Source organism: Adiantum capillus-veneris, chromosome 23, assembly GCF_014529385.1.
Source record: "Adiantum capillus-veneris isolate H3 chromosome 23, ASM1452938v2, whole genome shotgun sequence".
Classification (NCBI taxonomy): Eukaryota; Viridiplantae; Streptophyta; class Polypodiopsida; order Polypodiales; family Pteridaceae; genus Adiantum; species Adiantum capillus-veneris.
In genome coordinates this window covers 38,081,269-38,101,882 of record NC_140953.1, presented here as the reverse complement: position 1 = coordinate 38,101,882, position 20,614 = coordinate 38,081,269, and the positions used below count along the sequence as shown (strand labels likewise).

Below are 20,614 nucleotides of genomic sequence, written 5' to 3'. Positions count from 1 at the left end.
GGCTGAGTACCCATCCAAAACAACCTCAATTTTGCCAACATCCTTTGGCCCACCACCCGCTGCTACAGCAAATGTCAATGCATCACCTCGTCTGACCATGAATTCAACTGTACACACCCTGTTAACCTTGTAAATTGTTGATATTCGTTCGGCACAGGGTATGGCAAACTGGGAGCCGTAGGGGTGAAGAGGGGCGAGAGCAAGAGGGGAGGGGGTGGAGAGGGGCGAGAGCAAGGGGCAGTCACCAAGCTTCCTATTTCTATTTTCTCGATGCTGACTTCACTGTCGCATGTAATGATTTTAACCCCAAGGTCAACACCAAGCGATGGGGAGCGCTGGGCAGTCCCCAAGCTTCCTATTTGCCCAGTATTGACTCAACTGTCTGACTTGTAATCACATCACCATGGTTTCCATCTTCGGTTACACCAAGGTCAACAACAAGTGGGTGGAGAGGGGAGGGGGTTGAGAGGGGCGAGGGTAGTGGTGGAGAGGGGCGAGAGTTATAGGTGAGGGGTGGAGAGGGTCGAGGGGGTGGAGAGGGGCGAGAGCAAGGAGGAGGGGTGGAGAGGGGCGAGGGGCGAGGGGGTGGGTAGGGGCAAGAGCAAGAGGGGAGGGGGTGGGGAGAGGCTAGGGTTATAGATGAGGGGTGGAGAGGGGAGAGAGAAGAGATGAGGGGTAGAGAGAGGCAAGACCAGTGACGATGACACACAAAATCATCAAGATCCAGTTGACTTCCGGTATGTAGACTTTCCCAGTAAACTTCGATGATGTGTGAACTACCTTCACTGAAACAGCCAAGAGCAAGAGACTGCTCAACAATGGAGAACATAGCAAATACCATGGCGTTGTGAGCGGGATGAAAACACACACAGCGCCTCTATAACGACCCGACACACACTCTTGGGAAGATACACACACACACTATGGGGCACCACTCGGCTTAGACAACACACCTGGCCGAGACAGGGAACACACCTCTGGAGTGAGAGGAGAGAGACTATCCACTTGCCCACTCCACACAGACACACACATACACACAGACCCAAAAATTCAGCTCAAAAGAGGAGAATTTCTGATTTTTAGATACAAATGAGCTTGGGCCAACACCAATGGGGCAAACAGCTCACACAATATGGGTAAAAGATACCAGATACAATCACAAACTGGAGCAGAAACTTCGCTCATAGGAGAAACTTACACAGAAAAACAGCAGGAAAAGAGTGAGGAATTTGGCAAAATGGACAGCGCCATCGCGTCCGGAACGGCCCAAAACCCCAGTCTACAGAGTGGTCTGTGGTGGCCCTACATTTTTAAGGATGCAATAGCATATTCTAAGGTTTGTGATGTGTGCCAGAGATGTGGGCCGAAGCCGAGTAAGCAATCCAACCGTCCTTCGCACGTCTCGATGGCGTGGCTACCTTTTGAGAGATGGGGTTTGGACTTTGTGGGACCAATATATCCCCCGGCTCAACCAGGTAATCGCAAATATCTGCTAGTGGCTACAGACTATGCAACAAAGTGGGCAAAGGTACTAGCGACAGTAGATTGCACTGGCAATACAGTGGCCAAATTTTTATATGAAAATATTTTATGCAGATTTGGATGTCCCTTAGAAATCACCAGTGATAGAGACAGTCATTTTGTCAATGACATGATCTCAAATTTGCTGGCCAATTACAAGATTTTTCATCGCAAGTCGTGCTCTTATTACCCTAGAGCCAATGCACAGGCCGAGAGCACCAACAAGGTTCTGATCGCCCTACTGAGGAAAGCATGTCATCTCCATCCAGCATCGTGGGCTCAGGCTGTGCACGGCATTCTTTGGGCATACCGCACATCTTTCAAACCAACAACGAATCAAACGCCTTTTCAACTCGCTTTCGGTTTGGAAGCCATAGCTCCATTTGAGTTCAACTCCGGTTCCCCTAGGGTGGGCAGTCTGCATGCAAGTTGGGGCATGGAATCTGCCTCTATCTCCCGTCTCACCTTATTGGATGAAAGCCGCCTTTTAGCTTCTCGTGCTCTGCAAGCGGAACAACTTCGTCGCAAAGCGTGGCATGATCGCCACCTCAGAAAGCCAAAAATAACGCAAGGCACATTGGTGCTACTCTATCAGGCAAAATATTTGAAAAAAGGAAAGAAGCTGGTTCCAGCTTGGCAAGGGCCCTTTAGAGTACAGGAGGTTTTGCCACAGGGGGCTGTCCAGTTAGTCACTTTGGAAGGCGTTCCTTTGCACTCGTAAATGGCTCCAGAATCAAGTGCTATTACTCCTCTGCGTAAAGGGTCTGCAACTATCCCGCCATCTGTAGGTTCTATGTCCCATCTCTCTCCTCCCCACTATCTTTCCATCAGAACGGGTGTTTTGTTACTGTCTCAGTTATGCTCTCCTCACGACTAGCTTTCCACCAGAATGGATGCTCTGTTACTGTCTCAATTTCTGCTATGTCTGTAAGTTTCCGCCTTTCCTCTAAGATATCTTTCTCCACTAAGTCCTGGTAATTGGATATTATCGGGAACTTCTACCGTCCAATCACTCCTCTAATTGTTTCTATTCTCAGTGTTATTTCCGGTTAAGTATTAAGGTCCTTCCAGTTAAGCTTTCAGTCAAGCTTCTCGTCGGAGTGGTTTTGTTCAGTTTGACAAGTGGAATCTGCTTGGGGACTCTTGGGGACTCTGCTTAGATGGCAATTGGGATAATGAACAAGGTGTAATCAAGGACTTGACTTGATGAGACTCCCAATGCCATACTGTCTATGGGAAGAATATGGCAGAGTTTATGTCAAAGAACTTTGATTCCAATAGCAGCAAAAACCTTTGGTGCCATTAAACTTTCAGCTTGCTGTAGGAACCTTTATCTCCTAATGAGTCAAAATTACCCTTCCTTTTATCTGCTCAAGATTTGTAGCTGCTCAAAAATTAGCACTTTGTACCTTCTCTTTGCTTCTGTTATCACTTTTATCACTTTGTACCGAGTGTGATCGTTGCGCCCTACCTATCCCAACCCCAACCCCCTCGCCCCTATCCACTTATTCCCCCTCGCCCTTACCTACCCTCAACCCCCTCGCCCCTATCCACTATTTTCCCCCTCGCCCATACCCACTCTCTCCCCCCTCGCCCCTATCCACTATTTTCCCCCTCGCCCCTACCCACCCTCAACCCCCTCGCCCATACCCCACTCTCTCCCCCCTCGCCCCTATCCACTTATTCCCCTCACCCTCATCACCCTCGCCCATACCCACTCTCTCCCCCCTTGCCCCTATCCACTATTTTCCCCCACGCCCCTACCCACCCTCAACCCCTCGCCCATACCCACTCTCTCCCCCCTCGCCCCTATCCACTATTTCCCCCTCGCCCCTACCCACCCTCTCCCCTCGCCCTTATCCTCTAAATATCCCTCGACCCTACCTCCCTTACTCCCTCGCCCCTATCCTACACGCATCCCCTCGCCCTTAACCTACCTAAACCCCTCGCCCAATTCCGCCTGCATCGATCGATTAGCAATCAGAACCCATCGTTTTCAATCCATCGCGTGCTTTAAAACAGCCATAGCTTTTTTAACTCATCATCCGCTACCTCCATCGCTTTGAAAGGACAAGCTATTCGTTTCTTACGTATTCAAGCTTTTTCAGAGTTAGCACTGCACACTACAGATTGACACAACCAGGAAATTCTCTTTACAATGGCTGGAACAAGCAAGCAAGTAAGGAAAAAAAAAGGTCTCTCTCCAGAGAGGCCAACTGAGACATCCCAAAGTTCTGCAGAGGCAGAGGATGTGCATACATCCAGCCATGGCCTCACTGATGTGTCCTCCACTGATCACAGTGATGAAAATTACAAGGAGTCCGAATCAAGCTCTGCTTCCGACTCCGAGTCTTCGAGCAACGAGGAAGAGGAAGAGGATGAAGAAGAAGAAGCTGTAAAGAACCAAAAGAAGAGAAAAGCCATCATGCAGGTACTGGGTCATCCAATTCCTCGGCCTCCTTCTTCCAAGACCCAAACCAAGTTCACATTGAACTTCCATCTGCAGCAGCCTCATCCGTCGCTTCGAGAAGTCCTATCAAAAGACCAGCTACACAAGCTAGGATTGTCAGCATTAGCAGACATCGATCTGCCTTCGGATATTCCCATGGATATGGTGCATGCACTCCTCAAGTTTTTTCCCAAAGTCAGAGGACACCCACTAACTGCTACACGAATAGGTAACGCCTTGGGGATGACAACTTTTCCTGCAGTGAAACCGGCAACGCGCACCTATTCCCAACTTTCGAAAGATGCGACAATCGAGGCATGCAAAGAACTACTCAGTACGAATCATGCTGGCTATGCAAGGAATAAACAGCTCTGGTCCATTTTCAAGTATTACTTTTTGGTCAGAGATCCTAAAGTCGGCAAGGGCAAGGGCAAGGGCAAGGGCAAGGGCAAGGGCAAGACCAGATGTGACGTGCCTACTATATTCTCGCACTGCGAAGGCCTATACTGCCTCATCCACACCATCCCATGTGGCTTTCATCAAATTTTATTTACCTCTTTACAGTCTCGGGCTAAAAGATTCAAAGCTCAGGTGCAATCTGTGCAATCTAGCTTTCAATGCTTCGCAGCTCCGATGTTGGCCTGGGTGATTAATATACCTGTTAGTCCTATGGATGTGGATGCAGCGATGCAGCGTAAAAGCTCTAAGGGAAAAGGGAAAGATATTGAACAAACAAAGGATCTATCTGAAAAGCCAAAGAAAAAGAGGGCAAAGGTAGTGAAGGACACAGTAGCATCTTTAGTATCCCTGCCAGTCTCCGAAAGCCAACAACTTCGAGTGAAGCAACTAGTTCGACGTTCCTCGCATACGGTCACTACGGATTCGATGGTAAGTTCAGGTGGTCCAGATCACACTATGCATGTCACAGCTGTGACTTCTAAAATGTGTGTTCGTCTCTCTACTGCTGCTATTTTTACAGCTACCACAGTGACTAGCTCCCATGTCCCAGTGGCAATTGCTTCTTCTCCTATGCCTAGTCCTGCGGCAACCACTCCTACCATCTCTACTTCGACAGAGAGGCATGCTCCTAGTCCTGCGGCAACCACTCCAACCATCTCTACTTCGACAGAGAGGCATGCGCCTAGTCCAGAGAGGCATGCTCCTAGTCCACCGCGAGCAGTGCCACTTGTCACACCAGTCCCACCAGCTGTACCACTCTCCAGCTCTCTTCACCCTGACACTATTACTGGACCTTCTACAGGATCGGACTCTACATCATTTTTTCGGCTATCGGAGGATATATTGTAGGAGTCTAGGCAAGCCATTGCCACCATTGAGCTGGGAGCAGAGCGTTTAGCAGCCACACACCAGCGTCACGCAGCTATGGAGGGAGCTCTGAAGGTTGCTGAGAGCGCCATCGCGGATAGGGATGCCACTATTTTCGCACTCTAGCAGGCCCTGAAGTTAAAGTCTCAAGTGATTAGTGATCTTCAGAATCAACTACAAGGATTTGAGAATTGCTGTTACAGGAAAATAGGGCAATGCAGCCTACGATGATGGGTATGGGATATGGGTGGACTGGAGCAGGTACACCAGTGCAGCATGCAGCAACGAGTCCTTTTCAACAGTTTATGGGACTTTACTCACAGATTCCAGTTCCCGTTCAGTACTACAACCAACAACAACAGTATCCTCCTCCTCAGGGGTTTCAGTCTTCACCATTGCATCAGGTGCAAAATATGACTTGTTGTGATGGAGTTGCTAGAGCACATCGGCATGGCTGTGTTACTCGACGTCCTCAGTACACTACAGGACAGGTGCTACCATCGGCTCAGCAGCAGGTGGCTGGTCATTTCTCAGGAAACACACTTACTGACAGGAGAGCTCGCATACAGCAAGGCCCCACAATCGATTTGATGGCCCCACCTCCAGAGGCTGATCCTTCGGATGCAGCAGTGGCCACCTGTAGGAGGGCTACAGGGTCACTTCACAGGACAGGCAGTTGGACAGTTAGCTACAGTTGGTCTGGTTTACACTGGACGGACCCTTTGGGCTGGGGAGTGACACATGGTAGGGTACCTACGGTGGTCTAGTGGACATCGTGGCCAGGTCACCACCACCACTCAGTTTGGAGATAGACTTAGCTGGCTGGACATTTATGGGCCGTTGGTGGCTCTTATGGTTGTACATATGAGTAGTCGTGTTTGGGGTAGTTCTATCTTATCTTGCACGTAGTCGTCTAGAGGAAGTCTTACACAGAGCACTGCTTCACCATCCCTGCACATCTGAGCCTCGACACCCCATTTGTACCTGTAAGTCCTGGGCCGGAGCGGAGTGTGCTGCCACACCAGAGTCTGTACATGGTTCTTTGAGCTAGTCGAGTCCACATGTTCTGGTCCACTGTTGTGTCTCTGTTGTTATCCATTGTTTCTGTGTTGTTATCCGTTGTTTCTGTGTTTCATTCTGTTTGAGAGAGTTTTCATTTGTTTGAGTGAGATTGTCATGCACATTGCACTGAGGGGCACCCACACTGTAGAGAGCACAACACATTATCCGCGCTACATCAGAGTGCCACCAATCGCATTGGTATGAGATACATTAATCACCATCTAAAGACTCTGCAAACAAGAAAAGCTCAAACACGTGCAAGCTGGAGTCGACGAGTATTTGCTGAAAAAAATTAGCAGCAACAGGTTTGCTCAGTTGGATAGCAGGTACTCCACCTTATGACCTGGGAGGGTAGCCTGACCTTTTGCTTAAGAAGGGGTGCCCTCTGCTGAATGCCCTTGCATTACCAAGCTTGTGCTTTTTTGAGAAATGGAGTACAGCCCCTCCTCCTATCTCTGCAATTAGCTCACGGTTTTTCGTACTCAGAGCCCCACTCAAATCTTTAGTGTTGAAGAGGTATACAAGATGGTGCATGCCAAACATACTTAATGATTGAATGGGCACCCAGGTCCAGGCAGAAGGGGTAGTGGGTTCTACAACACTACAGACCTCTCTAAAGTTGGTTGCAGCATCCTGTAGAATTGTGAAAGGGCCCTAGTCCACATGAACCTTCCCATTTCCATAAAGATTAAAGTAGAATAAATCAAAAGAGAATTTTTAAGTTCAAAAAGCACAAAAACATCTTAAAAGAAACGAAAAGGAAGTATTTATAGCTACCATGAACATACTTTTTGATGGCTTTCACCATTATGATAGGTTGCAAAACCAGTGCTTTTTGTTGGAGAGAGTGGGACAGCCAAATCAGTTGCGATTCAAAAGTATCTTACAAGTCTACCTACTGCAGAAAATCTCATTTTAAACATAAATTTTAGTAGCCGCACCACATCGATGGATGTCCAGCTTACTATTGAGGATTCTATTGAGAAGAGAACTAAGGTTTTTGCAACCACATGCTTGTTTACCGATGCCATTTTGAACAACCTTAAATGTCTGAAGATCTGATGTTCGGTTGTCTAATTATTTTCTGGATGTGCATGAAGGATGTGTATGGGCCTCCTCTTGGACGACAAATGATTGTTTTCATTGATGATCTGAATATGCCAAAAGTTGATACATATGGAACACAGCAGCCAATTGCATTTCTGAAACTCTTTGTAGAGAGGGGAGGATTTTATGACCGGGGGTAAGTTGGCAAAACTGTAGATAGCCAGTCTAATGGTTAGAGTCGTACCTTGGACATGTTTAAGGTTAGCAATTCTAAGATGCTCATACAGAGCAGCATGTGCTTTCCTACATGAAGTGGTTTTGTATTCTTCTCAGGAAAGAGCTCAACTGGAAGAACATAAAGGACGTAAAGTTTGTGAGTGCTATGGGGAGACCAGGGGGAGCAAGAAATCACGTGGATCCCCGATTTATCTCCCTTTTCTCCACATTTGAGATACAGTTTCCAGCTCCCTCATCACTTTTTCAGATCTACAACTCTATATTGCAGGCACATGTGCAGAATCTGGCTGCTGAAGTAAAGGTAAAAGTTTCTTTTAGCTAACCGACAAGTAAACCTAACTTGATCTTAGTTAACCCTCATGATGCTGAAGTTCCTATTTCTCGTAAATGTCTTCTTATGAATGGATTTTCTGATTCAAGAATATTATCGTATACCTAGAGACATTGTGATTGTAGCCTATATGCATTTTGCTTGTTGAGAGTACAAACCCCTACCTTCTTGCCATGGCTGCTACTGGCTTCACGTTAAAAACATTCATTCGATACTTTAATAGATTCTCTCTCTCCTAATCTCTCCGCTTCCCCTCACCATCGCTAGCACTGTAGTGCAACCAGTGCCAACCTACCCATCCTCTACCCCCCTCCTATCCTGCTCCTCTTACCTCCACCTCTCCTTGCCCTTTCCTCCCTCCTTTGACCTGCACCTCCTCACCCTGCGCGTACATTCTTGCTGGGCCCGATACAGAGAGGTGATTGCTCCTACCATGTGCATCATCTTCACCTCAAAGAGGTGCTCTGAGAGAGAGAGAGAGAAATGAAATGTTATATTAACGTCTTCAAAAGGCCAAAGTGACCTATGAGACGAGAAAGTTACAATGCGGTGTATCTGATACAAACTCAGATTAACAAAATAAATTAAACAAGGATAACACAATATAAATACTGCAGGATCCTAAACTAAGCAGCACAATGTGAAGACAATATGGGAGGGGAGTAGAGATCCATCTTCATCTGCATTCTGGACGACGAAAGAGTATGGCTTGAATCTTTCGCCATAGCCTCCTTCGAAATTGTGTAGCTCCTCTCCTCCCTCGGGGTCGTCTAGATCTCCCTAGCTCCAATGCTCGGTCTATGAGAATGCCAGTAGTGCGGGTAGACCTCTCCACCATCGCTGGTTGCTCCTCTGTCTGTTCTTCTGGGTGTACAGTATCTAGTGTAAAGAAATCTGTGATCTATCTCTGGGGATGTCTCTCTTCACCTCTCCTCAGTAAGGTTTCTCTATGCTTGTGTAACTCAAGTAGATAAAGCCCAAGACATCTTTGATCCTCATAACTCATGACCCTAGATAGAGGCCCAAAACCTTCTCTGAATAGACAGTGAAAACGACCTCGTATCTCATAGTACATTGTGCAATGACATATGTAATGTACTTCTGTCTCTGGCTCTAGATGGCATAAGCGGCATATTCTATTATTTGCTGGTGTCCCTCTGAATCTGCCAGTCTCAATCTCGAGCTGATGTGAGGACGTGCGGATCTGTCCAATGGCACAACGCAAACCATGCGAAAGATGCGTGTCCATATAGCTAGGTCGAATTACAAACCCATCCCCGTGAGGTGGAGAAGATGCTCTCTATAGAAAGCCATCTTTGTGCCCAACTCTTGTAACGGCTCTATCCATGTCCTCCTCGTGTCCAGCTGGATCAGAGACCTCAAGGGTGCCTGAAGAGAGTATTGAAAAGGAGGCAACCTGTCCATGGTGAAACCATGTGTCTGAAACCATGATGTTATCTGAGCATACCAGCATGATGTATCCCCATTAAGGGCTAGTTGTCTGGAGGACTCTAGAGCCACCCTGGCATATCTGTCTCTGGTAGTATCCCACAGACTGTGTACAAAGGAGACTGATCTTGTGAGCGCCTCAATCTCCATAGGGGGGGCAGCTAATTCCGCTCGAATGATATCATGCGGTAAAGAAACCTTGGCTCTAAGAAGCCGAGAGAGAGATCATAGATACCAGGGGCTTCTCCATACGCCTCCATCCATCCTGGCCTATAGAAGGTCCCCAAACCTGCACCCCATATAACATAGTAGAGGCAACCAAAGTATCAAAGAGCCATAACTTTGTCCTAGGTTCTTGGAACTGAACCTGTGAACACATCCTCTCCATTCCTCCCAAAGCCGCACCAGCTCTAGTTAGTCTAGTCTCTGCTCCTCTTCTCAAGGAAAATCTCTGCCCAGTAAAGACTACCCCCAGGTAAGTGTATGCATCTGTATACTCCACAATCTCCTGACCATATTTGAAAGTGGGTACTGATCTCCTGACCCATTGCGGTGTGGTGTTAAACACCATAACCTTGGTTTTACCTAGGTTTACACACAATCCACTATCCTCTGCAAAATTGCGTAGTGCATCCAACTGTCGTTGCATACCTTCTGGTGAGTCAGATATCAGCACAATATCATCAGCATATAGCAACAATGGGATCCACGTCCCTGCTAGTTGTGCACCTCTGTCACCCTCTCTATCGATGTAATCAGACACCTCATCAACATACATACCAAATAGAGTAGGAGACAATTGGCAGCCCTGTTTCACTCCAATGGTAGAGTGAACTAAATCAGATACCCCTTCCGGAGTGCGTACCCGTCCCATCACTGATCTGTACAAAGCCATAATCCCCCAAATCACCTCTATGGGTACCCCCATCTCCTGTAGTCTACGCATCAATCGAGCTCTGGGTACCATGTCAAATGCTTTACGAAAGACCACAAAGCTACAATAAATTCGTCTCCCATGTGCTCTGCCCTCCTCAATGATGGCCCTGAGTGTCAGAATATGATCAAGTGTGGAGAAACCCCTCATGAAGCCGGCTTGACCCTTTGCTCGTACCCCCTTGCCCTCTGCCCAATTACTCAAGTGTTGCTCCAGGATGGATGCATACAACCGTGCCAATGTGTGTCCAACCATGATAGTGCGGTAGTTCCCAGGCTCTGTAGGGTCACCAGCCTTGAAGATGGGCACAATATTAGACAATCTCCAAGTCTCAGGTAATCCCTCACACATGGCACGATTGAACAACACTGCGAGAACCTCCATCAGCATATCCCTGGCATGTATAAAGTGCTCCGATACCAGACCGTCATGATCATATGCCTTCCCGGTCTTCATTCTGTCGATGGCCCTTTGTACCATCTCAGGTGTAAAGAAAGTGCTCGTAGCTGGGGCAAGGCTTAGTAGGGTCTGGAAGGGGTTCCTGTCCAGGAACCGTATATAATGATGTCGCATATTGGCCCCACACCTCAGGTGAAGTAATCACTGGGGGAGGGGAGTGCTCATGGAAGAGACGCCATGCCTCTCCAGAGTCCCTACTCAAGAACATCTGATACAAGTCTCGCTCCATTTGGGCTAGGTAAGCTCGCTTCTTGTAGCGCGGATAATGTGTCGTGCTCTCTACAATGTGGGTGCCCCTCAGTGCAATGTGCGTGACAATCTCACTCAAACAAATGAAAACTCTCTCAAACAGAATGAAACACAGAAACAACGGATAACAACACAAAAACAATGGATAACAACAGAGACACAACAGTGGACCAGAACATGTGGACTCGACTAGCTCAAAGAACCATGTACAGACTCTGGCGTGGCAGCACACTCCGCTCCAGCCCAGGACTCACAGCTACAAATGGGGTGTCGAGGCTCAGATGTGCAGGGATGGTGAAGCAGTGCTCTGTGTAAGACTTCCTCTAGACGACTACGTGCAAGATAAGATAGAACTGCCCCAAAACACGACTACTCATATGTACAACCATAAGAGCCACCAATGGCCCATAAATGTCCAGCCAGCTAAGTCTATCTCCAAACTGAGTGGTGGTGGTGACCTGGCCACGATGTCCACTAGACCACCGTAGGTACCCTACCACGTGTCACTCCCAGCCCAAAGGGTCCGTCCAGTGTGAACCAGACCAACTGTAGCTAACTGTCCAACTGCCTGTCCTGTGAAGTGACTGTAGCCCTGCTACAGGTTGCCCGCCACAAGACCGCTCACCGTCTCGGTGAGAGGAAGACTGAAACTTTGAAAGAAAACTACTAGTATGTACAATGGTGAGTTCCTGGATCTGTCATCCAAGAGATAGAGTGGTGGCCACTGCTGCATCCGAAGGATCAGCCTCTGGAGGTGGGGCCATCAAATCGATTGTGGGGCCTTGCTGTATGCGAGCTCTCCTGTCAGTAAGTGTGTTTCCTGAGAAATGTCCAGCCACTTGCTGCTGAGCCGATGGTAGCTCCTGTCCTGTAGTGTACTGAGGACGTCGAGTAACACAGCCATGCCGATGTGCTCCAGCAACTCCATCACAACAAGTCATATTTTGCATCTGATGCAATGGTGAAGACTGAAACCCCTGAGGACGAGGATACTGTTGTTGTTGGTTGTAGTACTGAACGGGAACTGGAATCTGTGAGTAAAGTCCCATAAACTGTTGAGAAGGACCCGTTGCTGCATACTGCACTGGTGTACCTACTCCAGTCCACCCATATCCCATACCCATCATCGTAGGCTGCGTTGCCCTATTTTCCTCTAACAGCAATTCTCTAAGTCCTTGTAGTTGATTATGAAGGTCACTAATCACTTGAGACATTAACTTCAGGGCCTGCTGGAGTGCGAAAATAGTGGCATCCCTATCCGCGATGGCGCTCTCAGCAACCTTCAGAGCTCCCTCCATAGCTGCGTGACGCTGGTGTGTGGCTGCTAAACGCTCTGCTCCCAGCTCAATGGTGGCAATGGCTTGCCTAGACTCCTGCAATATATCCTCCGATAGCCGAAGAAATGATGTAGAGTCCGATCCTGTAGAAGGTCCTGTAATAGTGTCAGGGTGAAGAGAGCTGGAGAGTGGTACAACTGGTGGGACTGCTGGTGGGACTGGTGTGACAAGTGGCACTGCTCGCGGTGGACTAGGAGCATGCCTCTCTGGACTAGGCGCATGCCTCTCTGTCGAAGTAGAGATGGTAGGAGTGGTTGCCGCAGGACTAGGAGCATGCCTCTCTGTCGAAGTAGAGATGGTAGGAGTGGTTGCCGCAGGACTAGGCATAGGAGAAGAAGCAATTGCCACTGGGACATGGGAGCTAGTCACTGTGGTAGCTGTAAAAATAGCAGCAGTAGAGAGACGAACACACATTTTAGAAGTCACAGCTGTGACATGCATAGTGTGATCTGGACCACCTGAACTTACCATCGAATCCGTAGTGACCGTATGCGAGGAACGTCGAACTGGTTGCTTCACTCGAAGCTGTTGGCTTTCGGAGACTGGCAAGGATACTAAAGATGCTACTGTGCCCTTCACTACCTTTGCCCTCTTTTTCTTTGGCTTTTCAGATAGATCCTTTGTTTGTTCAATATCTTTCCCTTTTCCCTTAGAGCTTTTACGCTGCATCGCCGCATCCACATCCATAGGACTAACAGGTATATTAATCACCCAGGCCAACATCGGAGCTGCGAAGCATTGAAAGCTAGATTGCACAGATTGCACCTGAGCTCTGAATCTTTTAGCCCGAGACTGTAAAGAGGTAAATAAAATTTGATGAAAGCCACATGGGATGGTGTGGATGAGGCAGTATAGGCCTTCGCAGTGCGAGAATATAGTAGGCACGTCACATCTGGCCTTGCCCTTGCCCTTGCCGACTTTAGGATCTCTGACCAAAAAGTAATACTTGAAAATGGACCAGAGTTGTTTATTCCTTGCATAGCCAGCATGATTCGTACTGAGTAGTTCTTTGCATGCCTCGATTGTCGCATCTTTTGAAAGTTGGGAATAGGTGCGCGTAGCCGGTTTCTCTGCAGGAAAAGTTGTCATCCCCAAGGCGTTACCTATTCGTGTAGCAGTCAGTGGGTGTCCTCTGACTTTGGGAAAAAACTTGAGGAGTGCATGCACCATATCCATGGGAATATCCGAAGGCAGATCGATGTCTGCTAATGCTGACAATCCTAGCTTGTGTAGCTGGTCTTTTGATAGGACTTCTCGAAGCGACGGATGAGGCTGCTGCAGATGGAAGTTCAATGTGAACTTGGTTTGGGTCTTGGAAGAAGGAGGCCGAGGAATTGGATGACCCAGTACCTGCATGATGGCTTTTCTCTTCTTTTGGTTCTTTACAGCTTCTTCTTCTTCATCCTCTTCCTCTTCCTCGTTGCTCGAAGACTCGGAGTCGGAAGCAGAGCTTGATTCGGACTCCTTGTAATTTTCATCACTGTGAGCAATGGAGGACACATCAGTGAGGCCATGGCTGGATGTATCCACATCCTCTGCCTCTGTAGAACTTTGGGATGTCTCAGTTGGGCTCACTGGAGAGAGAGCTTTTTTTTTCCTTATTTGCTTGCTTGTTCCAGCCATTGTAAAGAGAATTCCTGGTTGTGTCAATCTGCAGTGTGCAGTGCTAACTCTGAAAAAGCTTGAATACGCAAGAAACGAATAGCTTGTCCTTTCAAAGCGATGGAGGCAGCGGATGATGAGTTAAAAAAGCTATGGCTGTTTTAAAGCACGCGATGGATTGAAAACGATGGGTTCTGATTGCTAATCGATGCATGCAGGCGGAATTGGGCGAGGGGTTTAGGTAGGTTAAGGGCGAGGGGATGCGTATAGGATAGGGGCGAGGGAGTAAGGGAGGTAGGGTCGAGGGATATTTAGAGGATAAGGGCGAGGGGGGAGAGAGTGGGTATGGGTGAGGGGTTGAGGGTGGGTAGGGGCGAGGGGGAAAATAGTGGATAGGGGCGAGGGGGGAGAGAGTGGGTATGGGCGAGGGGGAAAATAGTGGATAGGGGCGAGGGGGTTGAGGGTAGGTAAGGGCGAGGGGGAATAAGTGGATAGGGGCGAGGGGGGAGATAGTGGATAGGGGCGAGGGGGGAGAGAGTGGGTATGGGCGAGGGGGTTGAGGGTGGGTAGGGGCGAGGGGGAAAATAGTGGATAGGGGCGAGGGGGGAGAGAGTGGGTATGGGCGAGGGGGAAAATAGTGGATAGGGGCGAGGAGGTTGAGGGTAGGTAAGGGCGAGGGGGAATAAGTGGATAGGGGCGAGGGGGGAGATAGTGGGTAGAGGCTAGGGGGTTGAGGGCAGGTAAGGGCGAGGGAAGTAAGGGAGGGCAGGGGCGAGGGGTTGGTATAGAGTAGGGGTGAGTGTGTTTGTGGAGAGGTTAGGGGCGAAGGGTTTGGGGTAGGTAGGGCGCAACGATCACACTCGGTACAAAGTGATAAAAGTGATAGCAGAAGCAAAGAGAAGGTACAAAGTGCTAATTTTTGAGCAGCTACAAATCTCGAGCAGATAAAAGGGAGGGTAATTTTGACTCATTAGGAGATTAAGGTTCCTACAGCAAGCTTAAAGTTTAATGGCACCAAAGGTTTTTTCTGTTATTGGAATCAAACTTCTTTGACATAAACTCTGCCATATTCTTCCCATAGACAGTATTCTTCCCATAGACAGTATGGCATTGGGAGTCTCATCAAGTCAAGTCCTTGATTACAGCTTGTTCATTATCCCAATTGCCATCTAAGCAGAGTCCCCAAGAGTCCCCAAGCAGATTCCACTTGTCAAACTGAACAAAACCACTGCGACGAGAAGCTTGACTGAAAGCTTAACTGGAAGGACCTTAATACTTAACCGCAAATAACAAGACATAGCAGAAATTGAGACAGTAACAGAGCATCCATTCTGGTGGAAAGCTAGTCGTGAGGAGAGCATAACTGAGACAGTAACAAAACACCCGTTCTGATGGAAAGATAGTGGGGAGGAGAGAGATGGGACATAGAACCTACAGATGGCGGGATAGTTGCAGACCCTTTACTCAGAGGAGTAATAGCACTTGATTCTGGAGCCATTTACCAGTGGCAAAGGAACGCCTTCCAAAGTGACTAACTGGACAGCCCCCTGTGGCAAAACCTCCTGTACTCTCAAGGGCCCTTGCCAAGCTGGAACCAGCTTCTTTGCTTTTTTCAAATATTTTGCCCGATAGAGTAGCACCAATGTGCCTTGCGTTCTTTTTGGCTTTCTGAGGTGGCGATCATGCCACGCTTTGCGACGAAGTTGTTCCGCTTGCAGAGCACGAGAAGCTAAAAGGCGGCTTTCCTCCAATAAGGTGAGACGGGAGATAGAGGCAGATTCCATGCCCCAACTTGCACGCAGACTGCCCACCCTAGGGGAACCGCAGTTGAACTCAAATGGAGCTATGGCTTCCAAACCGAAAGCGATTGAAAAGGCGTTTGATTCGTTGTTGCTTTGAAAGATGTGCGGTATGCCCAAAGAGTGCCGTGCACAGCCTGAGCCCACGATGCTGGATGGAGATGACATGCTTTCCTCAGTAGGGCGATCAGAACCTTGTTGGTACTCTCAGCCTGTCCATTGGCTCTAGGGTAATAAGAGCACGACTTGCAATGAAAAATCTTGTAATTGGCCAGCAAATTTGAGATCATGTCATTGACAAAATGACTGCCTCTATCACTGGTGATCTCTAAGCGACATCCAAATCTGCATAAAATATTTTCATATAAAAATTTGGCCACTGTATTGCCAATGCAATCTACTGTCGCTAGTACCTTTGCCCACTTTGTTGCATAGTCTGTAGCCACTAGCAGATATTTGCGATTACCTGGTTGAGCCGGGGGATATATTGGTCCCACAAAGTCCAAACCCTATCTATCAAAAGGTAGCCACGCCATCGAGACCTGCAAAGGACGGTTGGATTGCTTACTCGGCTTCGGCCCACATCTCTGGCACACATCACAAACCTTAGAATATGCTATTGCATCCTTAAAAATGTAGGGCCACCACAGACCACTCTGTAGAATCTTCTGAGCAGTGATGTGACCAGGGTAATGGCCACCAGTGGGACCATTGTGGACATGCTCCAGAATATGCTCCACCTCATGAGGCGAGACACAACGCTTCAGAACACCATCTGGTCCCGCTTTGTAGAGCTGGCCCCCAATCAGAGTGAAAGGCCTGGACTTCAACAGTAATCTCCTCTTTTGCAGTGGGGATGCCCTCTTTGGGTACAACCCAGTAGATAGAAAATGTAGGACCTCGCCGTACCATTCCGGTGTTGTATCTATTTTAAAAAGACTGCTATCTGGAAAGTAAACCGCAATCCCGGTAGCTTCTTCGCCTGTGTAAATGCGAGAGAGGTGGTCAACCATTACATGATGCTTACCAGGACGGAGTACCACTTCAAAATCAAACTCCTGGAATAGGAGGAGCCATCGCCATACTCGACCTGCAACCTGTGGCTTATTAAGCAGATAGCGCAAGGCATGGTGATCAGTGATAACTGTGAAGTGGACCCCTAGCAAATAGTGACGAAATTTGTGTAGAGCATACACTATAGCCAATCCTTCCCTCTCTGTGGTGCTATAGTTTCGCTCTGCTTTGGTGAGCAGGCGACTTGCATAATGTACAGGGCGATCCAAGTTGAACTCTTTGCTAGGCTGAGTCAGCACAGCACCCACAGCCAGCAGACTAGCATCTGTATGCACATGAAAAGGTAGGGCCCAATCCGGGGCAACTAGAATAGGCGCTTCAGTGAGACGTTTTTTGAGGTATGCAAATGCTTCGGCCTCAGGTGTTGACCACCGGAAGGGAACAGCAGCACTGGTGAGCCGAGTCAATGGTTGAGCCACCTGTGCATACATCCATATAAACCTGCCATGATAGCCGGTGTGGCCCACAAAGCTCTGAACACCTTTGGGATTTATGGGAGGAGGTAACTTCAAGATGGCCACTATCTTCTCTGGGTCCGGTGCCAAACCTTAAGCAGACACCACATGGCCCAACAGTGTACCCTCTGTGACCAAAAAATGACATTTGTTCGGATTGAGCTTCAAACGTGCCTCTCTGCACCTGAGGAAGATTGCAGAGAGCTGAGCAAGATGCTCCTTTAGATTTTCTATTGGGGTCGAACATTGAGCGCCGGAGAAGGTGGAAAAGTCATCCATGAATATGCGAAGGTGATCAGTAAGCAGAGGACAAAAGATGAGATATACTATCCGATTGAAAGAAGGTGGTGCATTTTTAAGCCCAAAAGACATTATGGTGTAGATGAAAATACCCCAGGGAGTCACAAAATCTGTTTTGATTTGGTCGTCAGGATGTATTCCTAACTGATTGTAGCCGCTGAACCCGTCCATAAAACTATACAGTACATGGCTAGCGACATCTTCGAGGACTCTCTCAGTAAAAGGTGTCGGAAATCCATCCGGGATTGTGACCTTATTCAGAGCCCGATAGTCGACACAAACTCGAATTTTGTTGGACTGCTTCTTTGAGACGAATTTGTTGCATTGGAGAGCCAGGAGTATGTATCCACATGGTGTCGGTTCCCCAGTCGTGAAGTGCTTTCGTATGTCGCAGCCATGGCCTACCAATCAGCAAGGGATAACCTCCCTCTACCTGGGGAAGATTAACTACCACAAAATCCAAGTTAAAAGTGAAATCTTGTACCTTCAGAGGCACCTTGTCGACTATGCCCACTGGGTAGACTGTTCTCTGGTCAGCAAATGTAACAGTGAAAGGAGCAGGTCGGGTAGGCTTTAGACCTAAGGCCATCATAGTGAATTCGGGCATCAAATTGATTCCAGATCCTCCATGAACGATGACGCCGGATAGCTGGTGCCCAAGAATAGATACAGTGAGGCGAGGACTTTTATAATCGGTGAGGGGAGCAGATGGATAGGAAATCAAATAGGACTCTGAGGGCTGTACAGGGAGGTGCCCGCCACTAGGCCCAGCCCTCGGGTACAGAGAATGAATGACTGACAGGGTGTCACTTCTAAGTGTTGCATCGAGCCTTAGCATGTCGTATAGTGACACCTGCTGAAAAGTATTTTTCAAGATGGCTTCTGCTGTGGGCTTGGCACCTTCGAACTGGGATCCTTTTGTGACCTTAATCTGTTCCAAGTCAGCCACTGCTTCTAAGAAGGCTCCATCAATGTCAGATAACAAGGACGTTGGTTTGCTCTAAGCAAATGGGAAGGACTTGTCCTTTGGGTCAGGTAGACCAGAGTGAGGAAGTGGAGACTGGCGAGGTGGACCTGTGGGTAGACTGAGACCGAGAGTTGCTCTTTGTGCCCGAGTAAGGACACCAGCAGGCTCCTCCACTTGCAGAGGCTTAACCACATGAGTAGCAGGTGAAGGTTCAAGCACGGTGTTCACAGTAATCAAATTTATCTTCGGAAAGGTGAATTCGGGCTGGTTCTGAGTCGAGCCTGAAGACGTGGATGCCCTTTGCTTGGGACAATCTTTACTGTAGTGATCCTTCGAATCAGGGCAATGACGACAAGGAGGGGACCCCTCGGGTAAAGGACACTTGCTCTGATAATGCCCATATTCTCCGCATCTGTAGCAGAGTATGGGCCGATTGGAAGGACAAAACGGGGGACGAGGTGGTTGCTGCATGGAATTTGAGGCTGAGGTGTAGAAACTTTGGGGAACTGAGGGAGTACTGGCATGATAAAAACTGTGGGGTCCAAAGTTGTTGTGCATACCTTGCTGCATAGGGGGTGTTGTCAGCAGAGGAGGCAACTGGTTTTGATGGCCGTAGGGTGAGACCATGTTGGATGCAAGTGCTAGCCCTTGTTGGAGAGAAGGACCAAGATTTTGTTGTATTTGACGCAATCCCTTGAGGTAGTAACAATCCTTATCCTCATGTCCAGCTTTTTCACAGAAGTGGCAGTAAAACCGAAGGGGGCATTCCTGTGGTGGGTGCCCTGGAGAGCGGCATGAGCTACACCAACCATAGCCTTAGTCTCTTGCTGACACTTGAGCTCTTCTAACTCCCGCTTAATCTGTTCCAATGCCTCATTATGTGTAGGCTTCTCTTGTCTAAGAGAGAAGGACCTCTCCTCTTGAAGAGCTCGTTGTAGCTTTAGGGCTTCCAGTTCCCTATGTAAAGAAGTTAAAGGATCAGTAGGACTACCTTCCGAGAACACAGAGGGAGTATCTATTTGAGGAGAGTTGTTGAAGAGCTTCCTAGCTCCCTCTATTCTAGTAGCAGCTGCGATGAACTCATCGAGAGTGGCGTCGGGTCGGAGACTCTCTCGGAGTTTTTGCTGAGAAGTTTTGGGAAGCGCCTTCTCCACCCACTTTTTAACCATGAATTCACCGGCTTGTTGGGGAAGCTTGGCCACCAGCGACTTAGTTTTCGTCATAAGCTCCGCAAAAGTCTCCTCAGGCTTGAGCACCATGTTGGCCAACTCATCCAACACCTTCTCCTGGTAGTCACCCGGCCTGAAAGCTGCACAGAACTGCTGTCTTAAGGCTGCCCAAGTTGCAAAATGGTTCTCTGCAAATTGGCTGTACCATTTATCTGCTAGGCCATCCAGGGTGGATGGAAATAGTACCAAGTAAGCATCTTCTCTGTTCAGCCCACGTCCCCTACAGAGAGATACAAATCTTCTTGCATGGTCGTCAGCATCTTCTGAAGACAGCCCTTTGAAGGTAGGGAACTTGATGTTCACCTTGGCCAAAACACTAGCTAGTGGCTCCATGATTCCTTGCTGAGTCCGTTGCACAATAGCTTGATGTAGAAGAATAGGAGAGAGCTTTTCTGGAGAAGGTGATCGCGAAGATGGGGAACCTCATGACGAAGGAACTGGTGAGAGCTTTTCTGGAGAAGGTGATCGGGAAGATGGGGAACCTGATGAAGAAATGGGTGATGTGATATGTGGAGGTATAGGTGATGAGGTTGAAGGATTTCTACAAGGTGTCAAAGGTCGTCTTCTGTGATAGTACTTCAGAGGGCTCAGTAGTGGGCTTTGACGCTCAACTGACCTACTTGTATGTGTCATGCAGTGACCTCCAAACCAACCAAGCTTTGGGCAAGAAAACCTTGAACTGGCTGAAGACTGGTCTAGACTCTACTAGACCAGACGAGTGTCTAGACCAGCTGGACCAGGGACGAGGAGGACTCGACCAGGGTCTAGACCAGACAAGTGACTAGAC

The 20,614-nt window shown here is 48.3% G+C and overlaps 2 protein-coding genes across 7 annotated transcripts in view; one reads left to right on the top strand and one right to left on the bottom strand.

Moving 5' to 3' along the window:
* The window catches only part of LOC147427662 (uncharacterized), a 141,833-nt gene that overhangs the window by 63,707 nt on the left and 57,512 nt on the right, over nt 1-20,614 (bottom strand). The gene's annotated exons all lie outside the window — the stretch shown is intronic.
* LOC147427663 (dynein-1-alpha heavy chain, flagellar inner arm I1 complex-like) overlaps nt 1-20,614 on the top strand; it is a 316,587-nt gene that overhangs the window by 238,955 nt on the left and 57,018 nt on the right. The window contains exons 48-50 of the mRNA XM_086496532.1: nt 7,175-7,354; nt 7,459-7,601; nt 7,739-7,943. Of these exons, the coding sequence (XP_086352658.1) occupies nt 7,175-7,354; nt 7,459-7,601; nt 7,739-7,943 (528 nt within the window). The remainder of the gene's footprint in view (nt 1-7,174; nt 7,355-7,458; nt 7,602-7,738; nt 7,944-20,614) is intronic.